At 37.0% G+C, this 14,603-nt stretch overlaps 1 protein-coding gene across 2 annotated transcripts in view; it reads right to left on the bottom strand.

Moving 5' to 3' along the window:
- Positions 1–1,728: 1,728 nt before the first annotated feature.
- Positions 1,729–14,603, bottom strand: part of LOC126210486 (serine/threonine/tyrosine-interacting protein-like) — a 77,428-nt gene continuing 64,553 nt past the window's right edge. For both annotated transcript variants that reach the window (XM_049939718.1, XM_049939719.1), the window contains exon 4: positions 1,729–2,887. In XM_049939718.1, the coding sequence (XP_049795675.1) occupies positions 2,665–2,887 (223 nt within the window). In that variant the 3' untranslated portion in view covers positions 1,729–2,664. The remainder of the gene's footprint in view (positions 2,888–14,603) is intronic.

Below are 14,603 nucleotides of genomic sequence, written 5' to 3' on the forward strand. Positions count from 1 at the left end.
TGCATCAAGGGAGGGGTGGGGGGGAGAAAGAGGTGGAAGATGAGCTTTTTTTCTCCGCCCTGAGTTTTGACCACTGCATTTTCATACATTATCCAACGAAGTAAATACAAATTTCGTATTGTTCATCTTCTAATGTAGCAGCATTTCAATTTACTACGAAAATGCATCTGGCAAGACAGTTTGGGATGTTTGTCAATATGGGAAACTCTACGTTTTGAATTTTTTCCTACCTGTGAGAAGAGATGGTTGCTAATAGTAACTTTTATGAATTGTGAATCACATGCAGTATTCTCTTCACCATAACAATAATACGAATATAAACATTTTGTCATGTATTCTTTCATGTTTGCAGCTATCTCATTTAAATCCTTTCTGCCTAATAAACTACGAAACTAGAGTGAGACAACAGCAAACGCAGAAGAATACACATATCATGTCATGTTTATACTCGTATTATTCTTATGCCTAATAGTGATACAGTCAGAAATGAAGCACGGCAATTGACTAGATTTTTAAATCTAAGATGACTAATTTCTGTGCAGAATGTAATGTACTAAAAGAGGCGTCTGCAAAGATTTTCAAACGGAGAAAAATTTTCGCTAAACTCTCGTTCAGAACATCTTCTATCATACGCAGTCTATTATTTGGTTCTTGTTGATCATTATCAAAGAGAGCAGCAGTGTAAGTAACAACAAATAGCAGTCTCTTGCCATTGTTTCACTAATGAGACGATTCCTCTCTTCTTTTATTTATTTTTTAATTGTAACCGGCGGTATCGTGCACAAAAGCAAGCCATGCCGCGAGCGGCGACAGGCCGTAAATACTCATTATCAGAAAGCGACAAACAATGCACGGCACAATACAGTAATGCATTTTTAGCTTAGAGTGACAAACACCTATAACAAAGAGAATGGCACTTATCAGATCAAAGAAAAATAAGCAGTCAATTCAAACCAGACGAAGCACGGAAAAAGGAAGGGTACCCATATAAATATGGATGGAGCACCTGACGCATAGCAATGGCTACCTGGTAAAGCTTAACTGATAAGTTTACGACTCGAACCAAACTACTGTAGCTGTATCGTCATTCATTTGACCTAATTAATGTCTCGTATTATAATGGACCAACTTTGTTTCGATTTGGAGGTGCGGCTTAAATTCGGGAAATTTTTTTCTCCTTGATTTAGAGTCTCATTTTTCAGGTGCGGCTTAGATTTGAATGCAGCTTAGATTCAAGTAAATACGGTATCTATCACCGCACCCCACCAACAGCTAGGTTCATGGTTTATGGGATGGAGAATCGAGAGTAGCTGCATCTAAAGTACTGTGACGTCATATTTTGAGTATACCTATCTTTTTGAACAATGGAAAATTGTGGAAACATTTCTAAGAAACCGAGTGGTGGACTGTTTGCAGCAACTGCTACAGCAAAAAGAATGCACAGACATTACACCATAGAATTCCTATACAAGTAGATCAAGTATGCACTGTGGCCCAATTTATTTTTCTTGGTTGGTTCACTTGCTGTCAAACGTGGATTTCCCATTCTTATTTTCCTCTTCTGTTCCTGGCGAAGTTACTTTCTGTCGCCCCCCTCCCCCCAACTTCTAGCAATGTCAAGTAGTACTTCTTTTCTTTACCTCGTATTTTCAGTCTTTGAATTCAGACAGTGTCACAAATAGTTGTATATTACGGCACATTTGTGGTAACTTGAACTTAATTTCAATCTTTCTCAACTTTTATATAAATTTATTGCACATCTATGGGAAAATACAAAATCAATGGATGGCAAAATATACACAAGGGTGGAACAGAAGACATACTTCATACCTAAATACAGAGCAAGCACTGCAGCACACAGTGGCAGTTAATAGAAATTGACAGAGGCAACTCTTGTGTATGCTGATGTATATCATACTATTTTTAGGAGTCTATTATTGCAATTTAAATATGACCGACAAGGGAAATTTTAAAATGACAACTATACACACAGATCATGAAAGCAAATTATACTTTAAATTCTGAGGTAAAAAAGGTCAGCTTCCTTTCTCCTGATTTGAAAACAGGATAAATGATAGGTCTTTAATAACATAATTTTAGAAACCTCCACAGAATAGTAAGAGTCAAATGGACAGTAATTCAACGCAAAACTTTTAACCTAGTAATGTCTGTTAAAACTTTTAAATAATGAGCCATCTCCTTTACAGTGGAGACAATAAGCAGCATAATTTAAAAATTCTGTTCCAAAGTTAATGCAAGTAAGCATTGGACATAAGGGGACTCCGAAGAGCCATGTGCTAATACAGTGAGTTACTGTACAGTTCAGTCTTTCTGTAACAAGAAGGATATGACGTCGACAATACTTCTGAGAACATTACAAAAGCTTTATCCTTAAAATTCTTAACATGTGGTCCCACTTAGAACAGCAAGAACATTCACGTGCTAATTATAATTGTAGCCAGTGACCGCCACGTCAATAGTGAGAATATGCCGAAACTAACATCTGCTGTTAATTTAGCAACTATCTGGCCACCGTGGAAAAATCCTGCTAATGTCACAACAATTGGCAATGAATAACTGCAGAGGTTTCACAAATTACATGACACAGTCCACGTCTCTCAAAGTACCGCCCAGAAATTGTCCGGGACGGCCGGGTGGCCGCAATCACCGCATTGTGACAGCAGCAGGGGCGCAGGGCGACGGCGGAGGCGGCGGCGGCTCACAGCCCGCATCGTCCAGTGGCCGCTTGAAGCGCGGCGTCGATGCCTCACCGTTGCGGAGCGTCTGCTGGGCCCGATAGATGGGCTCAAACTCTGTCAGTTGTGCCAAGAAGCCTTCGTTCGGGTTTATGCAGAACCTCCTCTGCTGCACGAGGCCGAATGCTGCACTGTGAGTGAAAGAGAAACATCAGTGGCCAATAAAGCAGCAACCTCCACTTGAGGTGAGTAAAAGCAAAATGAGCAGTTGAACTGTGTTGTACAAATGCACTGTTCCACTGACAGACAATCTTACAACTAATTTCATCTTGACTTGCGGGAGAAAAAAAAATTCTGAGGTGTGAGCATGTACTAACTTAATTAGTGAAACTTGACTGCGTACACACACGCACACGCATCAAGACCTCACATAATTACATTCGACACGTGGCATTTATTATAATCAACCCAAATGCATTTGCTTGAACTGAAAATATTTTCTTTAAAATTAGTAACTGGTTCTCTTCAAATGGATCATCACTGAATTTGGATAAAGTAACACACACAACTCAGTACTGCTCAAGACCTGAGGCAGATCATCTGAAATAATGTACATAGGCAAATCAATAAAGGAAACATGATATTCAACATTCTTAGGTATTTTATGTCAATAAGAACCCGAACTGTATGTTACATATTGCAAATAATCTCAAACACTTAAGGTCTAAAAGTTTTGCACATAGATATCAGATTTTGAAGATGAAGATGTTAAAATTGCCTTATTTTCCTATTTCCATTCACTAATACATTATGGGATAACTTGTCACTGATGCACAGAACTGTATAGTAGGAGTCCTCTGACAGGCAGCTGTCTGCACGGTTGGGCCTTGTGACAACAGCCTCACAGTACATCACCTCCTGTGCGGTGTTTGCTGTCAATAATCAACGGCAGTTTTGAAACAATAGTGTGGCTCTAAAAGGAGTGAGGCATTTGGCCATAAAAAGGTTTAGCCACCACCTATCGAGTCTTGTAAAGAATTTAGTAGATAATACAATTAACTACTTTAAACATAAACTTGGGAGAAAGCGTGTATGGTGTGCATGCACTTGTGTATGAGTGCACTTCACTGTAAACATGTGAAAAAATCTTAACGTATAATTTTGTTTTTTAAATGATCAGCAAGTAGGCGTATGTTTCACCAAGAAGTGTACTATAATTGTGAAACTGACTCATTTTGCATAATATAAAGAATATACAGTTAAGATCCACATTAACATTCAAATAACTGACTACATAATAACTCGTCGACTGTGTGAGAGGCAGAACAACAGTTTCACGTACACACATGCAGTGCAACACCAACACCAACACCTTACACACACGAGAAAACATTTACATATTTCAGGCCAAACCTAAAAATTATTATAAAATTACACCACATTTTAGTTTCCTGCAATGTAATGTGTGCACTCAACTGTCTGAATGTAGTGTAACGCATTTGAAATTTTCTAAATGTTTGCAAATTGTGTACTGAGGCAAGACTTGGGTACCAGCCCAGTATTCACAGTATAGGTGTGGGAAACACCTATAAACCACATCTAGGCAGTCGGCACACTGACCCTCGTCTTTAATTTTCTGGCAGATTCGATCTGGGGTCAGTGCATCTCCCCGTTCCAGAAGTGGTGCTTTAACATGCATGACTAGTCGGGCAGGTAAACTTAATATGCTTCAATAATAATAATAATAATAATAATAATAATAACAATAACAACAACAACAATGCTGTTACAGTGCAAAGGATAATTAGGAGAAAATATCGCAGCTGTGCGATTAACGTCGGAAAGTAGTTTTAAAGCAATTCCTGAGCAGCAGCAGCAACAGCAGCAGCACTGCTTAAGTACTGACAGGGCACCCTTGAGAACAGCCAGCCCCACAGTTAGGTTACAAACTCTCATCAACAGAGAATTTGTCGGAGACGGACCTCCACCTCTGTTTGGATACGCCAAGCATTGGCAACGTATGGTGACCCATGGGTCTGATCCACACACTTACTTATGCTCGTGGTGTAATGGATCTGGGAGATGTGTTATTTTCTACCAGATATGTCGATACCAAATTGTAAATGTTTTCCTATATTTTTTGTCAGAATTTTTTATTATAATTTGCCTTATTATACACTCCTGGAAATGGTAAAAAGAACACATTGACACCGGTGTGTCAGACCCACCATACTTGCTCCGGACACTGCGAGAGGGCTGTACAAGCAATGATCACACGCACGGCACAGCGGACACACCAGGAACCGCGGTGTTGGCCGTCGAATGGCGCTAGCTGCGCAGCATTTGTGCACCGCCGCCGTCAGTGTCAGCCAGTTTGCCGTGGCATACGGAGCTCCATCGCAGTCTTTAACACTGGTAGCATGCCGCGACAGCGTGGACGTGAACCGTATGTGCAGTTGACGGACTTTGAGCGAGGGCATATAGTGGGCATGCGGGAGGCCGGGTGGATGTACCGCCGAATTGCTCAACACGTGGGGCGTGAGGTCTCCACAGTACATCGATGTTGTCGCCAGTGGTCGGCGGAAGGTGCACGTGCCCGTCGACCTGGGACCGGACCGCAGCGACGCACGGATGCACGCCAAGACCGTAGGATCCTACGCAGTGCCGTAGGGGACCGCACCGCCACTTCCCAGCAAATTAGGGACACTGTTGCTCCTGGGGTATCGGCGAGGACCATTCGCAACCGTCTCCATGAAGCTGGGCTACGGTCCCGCACACCGTTACGCCGTCTTCCGCTCACGCCCCAACATCGTGCAGCCCGCCTCCAGTGGTGTCGCGACAGGCGTGAATGGAGGGACGAATGGAGACGTGTCGTCTTCAGCGATGAGAGTCGCTTCTGCCTTGGTGCCAATGATGGTCGTATGCGTGTTTGGCGCCGTGCAGGTGAGCGCCACAATCAGGACTGCATACGACCGAGGCACACAGGGCCAACACCCGGCATCATGGTGTGGGGAGCGATCTCCTACACTGGCCGTACACCACTGGTGATCGTCGAGGGGACACTGAATAGTGCGCGGTACATCCAAACCGTCATCGAACCCATCGTTCTACCATTCCTATACCGGCAAGGGAACTTGCTGTTCCAACAGGACAATGCACGTCTGCATGTATCCCGTGCCACCCAACGTGCTCTAGAAGGTGTAAGTCAACTACCCTGGCCAGCAAGATCTCCGGATCTGTCCCCCATTGAGCATGTTTGGGACTGGATGAAGCGTCATCTCACGCGGTCTGCACGTCCAGCATGAACGCTGGTCCAACTGAGGCGCCAGGTGGAAATGGCATGGCAAGCCGTTCCACAGGACTACATCCAGCATCTCTACGATCGTCTCCATGGGAGAATAGCAGCCTGCATTGCTGCGAAAGGTGGATATACACTGTACTAGTGCCGACACTATGCATGCTCTGTTGCCTGTGTCTATGTGCCTGTGGTTCTGTCAGTGTGATCATGTGATGTATCTGACCCCAGGAATGTGTCAATAAAGTTTCCCCTTCCTGGGACAATGAATTCACGGTGTTCTTATTTCAATTTCCAGGAGTGTATGTTAATTTACTTATATTTTTGAGAGTGAAAGCATATTGATTACTATTAGTAAATGTGACGAAGAATATCAAAGAGACTGATTACAAGTGGAAGCTTGTGTGTTGCGTAAAATGTCTTTGACGCTGGAGTCGTCTTTGACTGGACTCAGTCGGCAGTGAACTCGTGGTGTGTGTTGACGGTAGAACAATGCGCAGGTCGCCGTCATAAATAATTTGGAAGTGAACAGAAAAAAAACGAATTATGTTACCACCTTTTTTATATAAACTTTAAGAAGAAACCACACTCGAAGAAATGGTATTTGAAGCATCAAAAATGAAGCAAACACATTGAACCAGGTAATTTCTGCAACCGACGAAACTGCATTGTGGAATCATACTTCCACTAGACAACTGAATCCAAGACAAATATCGCCTTGTAAACATTTTACGGAAAAGGTACTGTCACGAAATATGCCAAATTTAAGTAAATAAAAAAACAGTGAGCATATTTCGACTTTGTGTCTCAGCCGGGATACCATATTTCAACTGGGGACTGTAGCCGGGATATTGTGTTCACGAGATCTTCAACAGTGCTACGAGGAAGAAAATTTGTGTGTGTTAATACCAGTTTTTTCAGAATGTGTGTTACAGTATTTGTGTTCATCAGGAAGTAAAAGTTTTGGAGAAGAAATGTTTCAGCAAAAAATATAATTTTCGACAGAAGAAAATACTTCAAGGATTTTGGTCAACAATCACATGGATGGAAAACGTGGATTTGCAACAGTAGAAGAGTGTTCCAGATAAGTCACGAAACCCTCGTGTTTTGTTAAAACAATCTTTTTATCTTGTTTTGTATTGTTGTGTATTTTTTTCTTTTTTTTCTTTTTCTTTTCTTTTTTTTTTTTTTCACAATGACTTATGAGATTTTCGAGAGTATCGTGCCTAAAGTAGAAAGTAGTAATTTAATAGACTTCAAAAATCAGGACAGGTCAAATGAAACAGAAAGAACCGATCAATTTGATTTAAAAAGTTTTCTTGTAAATTTCACGAAAGAAATTAAACAATCAGTTGACGACAATAAGACTTACTGGGATGAAAACATTGATAACATTTTGTTGCAAGTCCAAGCAGTCAATACCCAAGTGGGTGATCTTTCGAACAGAGTTGGCAGTGTTGAGGAAAAAATTGAATCTGTGGAAGCAAAAGTAAATGAAATTGATGCTAAATTGAGCGATGAAATTAATACTGTAAAAAATGAGTTACTGGTAGATAGGGAAAGAAATTTAATTGATTTTAATGAGATAAAAGGGGAAATTAAAAATTTGGATGAGAATACAAAAGTTTTAGTAAAAAATGTACAACAAGAAACTGACAATCGTTTGGTTACTCTAAGAAAAAAAAACTAGAGTGCAATGATTTAGAAAACAAAAACTCTGTCAAAGATCTTAGCGAAATACTTGAAAGTTTTGACATTGAATTTCAAAGCAAAAATCACAATGTCAACATATGCAATCTTGTATCTAATATTCCAGTGAAGCACTTTTCGGTAGATGGACCCTTACATCCCGCTGATTTTATACAGTATTTTAAGGATTGTTTTTTTACCTCACTCACCAGATGATATGAAAATTAAATTTGTGAAAAAATTCTTGGAAGGGGAAGCTTTGACTTGGGCAAACCAGCTTGTAACTTTGGGGATGACCTTTTCAGAATTTGAATCAAAATTTCTGGAAAATTTTTGGGATGATCTTAAACAAACTAGAATCAAAAGTGAATTTTTGAATGGGAGAAACTATAGAGAATCAGATGGGAGCATGAAACAATTTTGCAAAAGTGAACTTCAAAAACTTATTCGTTTAACAAAACCTTTGGATGACTTGATCAAAATTGATACCTTAAAGAGAAGATTGCCATCAGCAATGCAGTTGAGTTTAGTTCATTGTCCTGATAGTAATGTAGAGCAGTTTCTCAATTATATTGAAAAGTTGGATAGGGTAACAACAAGAACACACAGTGGGTTTACTCAGAAGGGTAATGGTCAAAATTGGGGAAATGACAACTTTCAAAAAAGGGAACAAAACAATTATCATGGTGTCAGTCAAAATTCAGGGGGATATAACAATTTTCAAAAGAAGGATCATAATTTTCATCCAAAACAAGAGCAACATTTTTGCGGAAATAATAAACAAAATAGAGAACACTTAGGGATCAAAATCACAGAAATTTTGCTAGAGATCAGTACAACAGAATCTACCAACAACCAGGTAATGTTTGGCATAGGAATGGGAACAGAAATGTTGATCAGAGACATTGGCAGAACCACAATCAGCAGTTCAAACAGGAACCAGTTGTAATTCAGGAAATGAAAAATGAGTAGACGCCCCCTTGAAGGTCCACAAGGTTGAGGCAGAAGGTGAGCATGATGAAAGGACCAATGGATGTGACTATCATAAACCTAAACATGACAGTTCCAAACCTAAGCTATCACATGAGGTCATTAGTTGTTACTTATTGAAGAAATTTCAAGAGGAAAATAATGATGATATTGATAAAAATAAAATTTTCAGTACACAAGAACATACAGTAGATAAAAGTAATTGTGATTCATTTAATTTAACAGAGTTTTACACTTGGGCAGAAAAGAACAACACTTTGTCAGATGATGTAATTTGTAGTAGTTCAGAGACGGGTGTGTATGAAAGAGAGAATGCATGCTGTGAGAATGAAAATACTGGTGAAAGGGATCTGGTAACTTTAGAAAGGGGAAATAATATTTTAGGGGATAATTTGAATGTGTATGACCTGAATATGTATAATGATAATGATGTTGATGATAAAGTTGATAATGATAGTAATGGTATTGATGATGATGTTGAGGGAAGGTGTTTCATTAGATTAAATAGGGAGTTGGGTATAACACATGGTCGAAAATGGATTAAATAGTGGGAATATTATAGAAATTCCCAGGGATGTTACCAGGATGAATAAGGCTCGCAAGCAAGGTGTGTGTAAAAGTGTGAATTTTGATGTTGTTGGTAAAGAATCTGACTTCACAAATAATGATGACACATGTATAACTTCTAGCCTAAGTGAAACTTTTACAGATACTAATGACACACACACATTTCTTAATAATCTATGGCTGAACAGTGAAACTATTTCTTTTGACAATAACTTTAGAAAGATGCTTATTAATGTATGTGAAACTATATGTCCTGAGTGGTGGAAAAAGATGAGATGTTTTATTTTTGAAAAGCTGAAGGATAAGTACTTCAATAGTATACAATGTGATTTGGATGAAAATTCTTGGCTATTTGAGATAATAGAGAGTACTAATGACAATTTTGTATCTTGTGCAAATTTTATAACTGTGACAAATAATACATATAATGGTATACCATATGATTCTGATAAGTATAGGTTTGGGGAAATTGAAAGTGATTTATTAAAGTTCAAATTGGGTCATGGATTGGTAAATGTTTTATTGATACAGGAAGTGAGATCTTGGGAATATCTGAAAGGTTAAGCAAGAAATTGAAAGCGGGGAAAGATTATGTTGAAATGCCAGTTGTTGGGGTAAAGATAAAAGGTGCAGTAAATTGGTAAAAAGCCAGGCTTTAGTGACATTTTTAATTGAAGGCAAGTTGTTCACACACGGATGTTTTGTAATTCAGGAATTTAATGAAGATTTTCTTTTGGGTATGAATTGGATAGTAAAAGTAAATACAGCATTTGATTGGGTTGGAAGAAAACTTTTGATAGAAACTAGTGAAAGGGAATACATTCAGACAAATTTTGTGAACACACTTGGTGATCAGAGTAATGGAAATTTTGACAGCATCAATTTACTGAAAGAAAATAGATTGGAGAATATTGAAACTCATAGATTTGATACTGATGAAGTTGAATTTGGAAATTCAGTAAATTTGAAAATTTCAGAAACACAAAATTTATCTGAGGAGCAAAAACAACAGTTAGAAAATCTGCTGTGGGAATACAGTGATGTTTTCAGTGACATACCTGGTAGGGTAAAGGGTTATCAGTGTGAGCTTCAGGTAAAACCTCATGAACCATTTTTCATAAAACCATACAGTATTGCAATATCAAAAAGACTTGCTGTTGAGAAAGAGCTGAAAAAGATGGAAGGATGTAATATAATAGAAAGGAGTATCAGTGCATATAATAATCCTCTAGTAGTAGTTTCGAAAAAAGATGGTGGAGTAAGATTGGTTTTGGACTCTAGACACTTAAACAAAATTTTGTTCAGACAGACAGACCATCCCGAAAATATTGATGAGTTACTCTATAAATTTACAGATATAAAATATATGTCAAGTTTGGATCTAACTTCGGGTTTTCATCAGGTATCACTTTCGGTTAATTCTAAAAAATATACAGCTTTCTTGTACAATGATAAGAGTTACCAATATTGTGTTGTGCTATTTGGGTTAAATTCTTCTGTTTCCGAATTTATAAGAGTTTTGGATCATGTACTCGGGCAAGAACTTGCATCTAAACTGATAATTTATGTAGATGACCTTTTGGTTACAGGGCAAAATTGGGAGGAACATTTTTCGAATTTAAAGTCAGTTTGTGAAAAACTTAGAAAAGGGGGGATGACATTGAAATTAGAGAAATGTAAATTTGCAGTTTCTGAATTAAAATTTTTGGGTCATGTTGTCAAAGACAAGGGAATTTTGGCAGATCTAGAAAAAATTAAAGCAATTTCAGAAATTCCTATTCCTAAGACTAAAAAACAAAATCATTCTTTGGGTTATTACCGAAAACATATAAGTGATCAGAGTCTGAATGCCCCATGTTTAAGTCAGTTACTTAAGAGAAACACTGTTTGGGTTTGGGATAAAAGTTGTCAGGAAGAGTTTGATAAAATTAAGCAAGAGTTGAGGAAGCAACACTTATTACACAGACCCGATTTTAATTTACCATTTTGTTTGAACACTGACAGCAGTAATTATGGGCTTGGAGCAGAGTTATTTCAAGAAAGAGTAGAGAATGGAGTTAAGATACATTGTACCATAGCATTTGCAAGCAGAATGTTGCTCAAGCATGAGAAAAATTATACAGTCACAGAGAAGGAACTTTTGGCAATTCATTGGGCTTTTACAAAATTTAGAATTTACCTTATTGGACATAAAACCATAGTATTTTCGGATCACAAAGCTTTGAGTTACTTACAAGAGTGCAAATTATACCACAGTAGATTGACCAGATGAGCAATATTTCTGCAACAGTTTGACTTTGAAATCAAACACATAAAAGGTTCTGAGAATGTAGTAGCTGATTCACTTTCAAGGTTACCAATTGGGGGAGAAAAGGAGATTTTTGAACAAGAGGAAGAAAAGCAATTTAAAATTAGATACTTGAAAGGGGTGGAAAATGAGAAAACAATTAGAGCTATGTGTAACAAAATTAGAAAAAAATCAAAATTTAGATCAAAGTTGGAAATTAATCAAAGAATGTCTAGGCAAGAAGGGGTATGAGAAACTTGATAAATTTTACAAATTACACAAGGGGATTTTATTTCGGAGAACAGATGTAGATGCTGATAACTGGAAACTGTGTTGGCCAGAGGCAGATGCTGATAAGCTGATCATTTACATACATGAAAGTTTTGGTCATTGTGGGATACAGAAGTGCATTCAAAAGATACAAGAAAATGTTTATTTTTACAATATTGGAAAGAAGGTAAGAAAAGAATTGGCAACCTGTGACAAATGTCAGAGAGTTAAAGTGAGCAATCAAACATGTGGTGGAGAGATGCAAAACATTATTCTGGAAAAACCTTCAGATCTTATCGCTGTGGACTTATATGGAATGTTACCAAAGAGTAATGGTGGTCACTGTTACATATTTGTTATGGTAGACGTATTTTCAAAATTAATTAAACTATATTCAGTGAAAAAAGCTACTAGCCATGAAATTATTATGAAAAACTGAAAGAGATTATTTCGCACAGGTGGGCAAACCAAAAGCTGTATTATCAGATAATGGTTCACAGTTCACCTCTAAAATTTGGCAAAAGTTTATTGAAAGATCAAAATTGAAGCATATACTTATATCTGTTTATTCTCCATCCACCAATCCTGCAGAGAGATATATGAGGGAAATTGGGAGATTTTGTAGAACCTATTGTAGCCATAAACATCCAACCTGGTTTGAGCACATTCGAAATTTTGAAGATATTATGAATAGCTTACAACATAGTTCCACAGGATTTTCACCGCATGAGATTATGTTTAATATTAGACCTCCAAATCTTATATCAGAACTTACTGACTTTCCTAAATGTAAACCTTTAACTATGCAAGAGAGAGAAGATATTGTCAGGGAAACTATGAGGAAACAAGGGGAAAATAGGAATAAAAGACATAACAATAGGGTAAAATTAACCACTTTCAAACTTGGGGATCTTGTTCTGGTCAAATCTCATGAAAAAAATCAAAAATGTTAACTTCAGAAATTAAAAAATTCTTTGATATCTATATTGGGCCTTTTGAAGTCATAGAAAATCCACACCCTAATGCTTATCGTTTGGTGTATCCTAAGTCAAAGAAATTATTTGGTCTCAGGAATGTTGTCTCTTTGAAACTATATAAACAGAAATCATAATTTCAAAATTTAAATAACCTATTATCATCTAAAACAAAAGTCCTCCACTGGAATATGCTTGTTAGAACAAAACTACCTGTACAACCAAGTATGTATATTTGCATGTATAAATTAATAATTTGAAGTCACATGTTAATTGAAACTGATGAAAAAACACTGTTGTCACAAAGAATGAGAGGAAGATTTATTTTTACTTTTTTTTTTAAAAAAAAGTCTCCCTAGTGAGCATTTATAAATTTTTTTCTAATTTTTGGAAGCTAAGTCCTCCCTGTGGGTGAAGGCATGCATGTGAGGACATGCATGCAAAGGTATAAGTTTCAAAACCAATTTTAGATAAAGCCTCATGATATATGAGCAATTTATTACTCTTTATACTGATGTTGTGGGGAGCGAAAGTACTCTTCACAAGAATGTGACTTAGTAATATTGTAGTAGAGAGGAAAGTGTACATAAATAATTGCAAAAAAAATTTAGATAATACTGATGTATCTTTAGTTGTACTAAAAGAAAGAAAAGCATAAAAAAAAGAAAATCATAAGAAAAAAATATACAAAATAAAAAAACCATGACTAAAAATATAAAATTAAAAAAAAAAACAGAAGCAAAAAAAATATAAAAGGCAAATATATAGAAAAAAACTACACTATATATATGTCCAGTATCATTTTTTATTGTACAATATGTAAGCATAATGAAATTAACATTAATATGAAAAAAAAATTAATCTTATTCTAGGAAATGAGTTTTACCTTTCTATTATTTTCAATCTGTATGCTGTATGTTAGAATACTTATCATGTATGTTTTATACCATGTATATTTATCATGTTAAATAATTTCTTTACTTGAATTTTTTGTGTATGAGATTGATGGGGAAGGATCATTGCAACAACAACCAGTAACAAGTCCACAGATTCAAAGAGTCCAAATTTGGAAGAGGTTATCAGACAGCATCATTAATGTACTAATTGTGTAATACAGATCCATTACTGAGTGTGGTTGGGATTTTGTTGTATATGTTCATAACAACTAAAGCCCTGGGGAGCAATTGTAATGGATCTGGGAGATGTGTTATTTTCTACCGGATTTGTCGATACCAAATTGTAAATGTTTTCTTATATTTTTTGTCAGAATTTTTTATTATAATTTGCCTTATTATATGTTAATTTACTTATATTTTTGAGAGTGAAAGCATATTGATTACTATTAGTAAATGTGACGAAGAATATCAAAGAGATTGATTACAAGTGGAAGCTTGTGTGTTGTGTAAAATGTCTTTGACGCTGGAGTCGTCTTTGACTGGACTCAGTCGGCAGTGAACTCGTGGTGTCTGTTGACGGTAGAACAATGCGCAGGTCGCCGTCATAAATAATTTGGAAGTGAACAGAAAAAAAATTAATTATGTTACCACCTTTTTTATATAAACATTAAGAAGAAACCACATTCGAAGAAATAGTATTTGAAGCATCAAAAATGAAGCAAACACATTGAACCAGGTCATTTCTGCAACTGACAAAACTGCATTGTGGAATCATACTTCCACTAGACAACTGAATCCAAGACAAATATCGCCTTGTAAACATTTTACGGAAAAGGTACTGTCATGAAATATGCCAAATTTAAGTAAATAAAAAAATAGTGAGCATATTTCAGTGGCCACCTCACTGCAATGCCACAGCAATGTTCCTAGTGCATAAAG

The sequence above is a fragment of the Schistocerca nitens genome, chromosome 10 (genome assembly GCF_023898315.1).
Source record: "Schistocerca nitens isolate TAMUIC-IGC-003100 chromosome 10, iqSchNite1.1, whole genome shotgun sequence".
Classification (NCBI taxonomy): Eukaryota; Metazoa; Arthropoda; class Insecta; order Orthoptera; family Acrididae; genus Schistocerca; species Schistocerca nitens.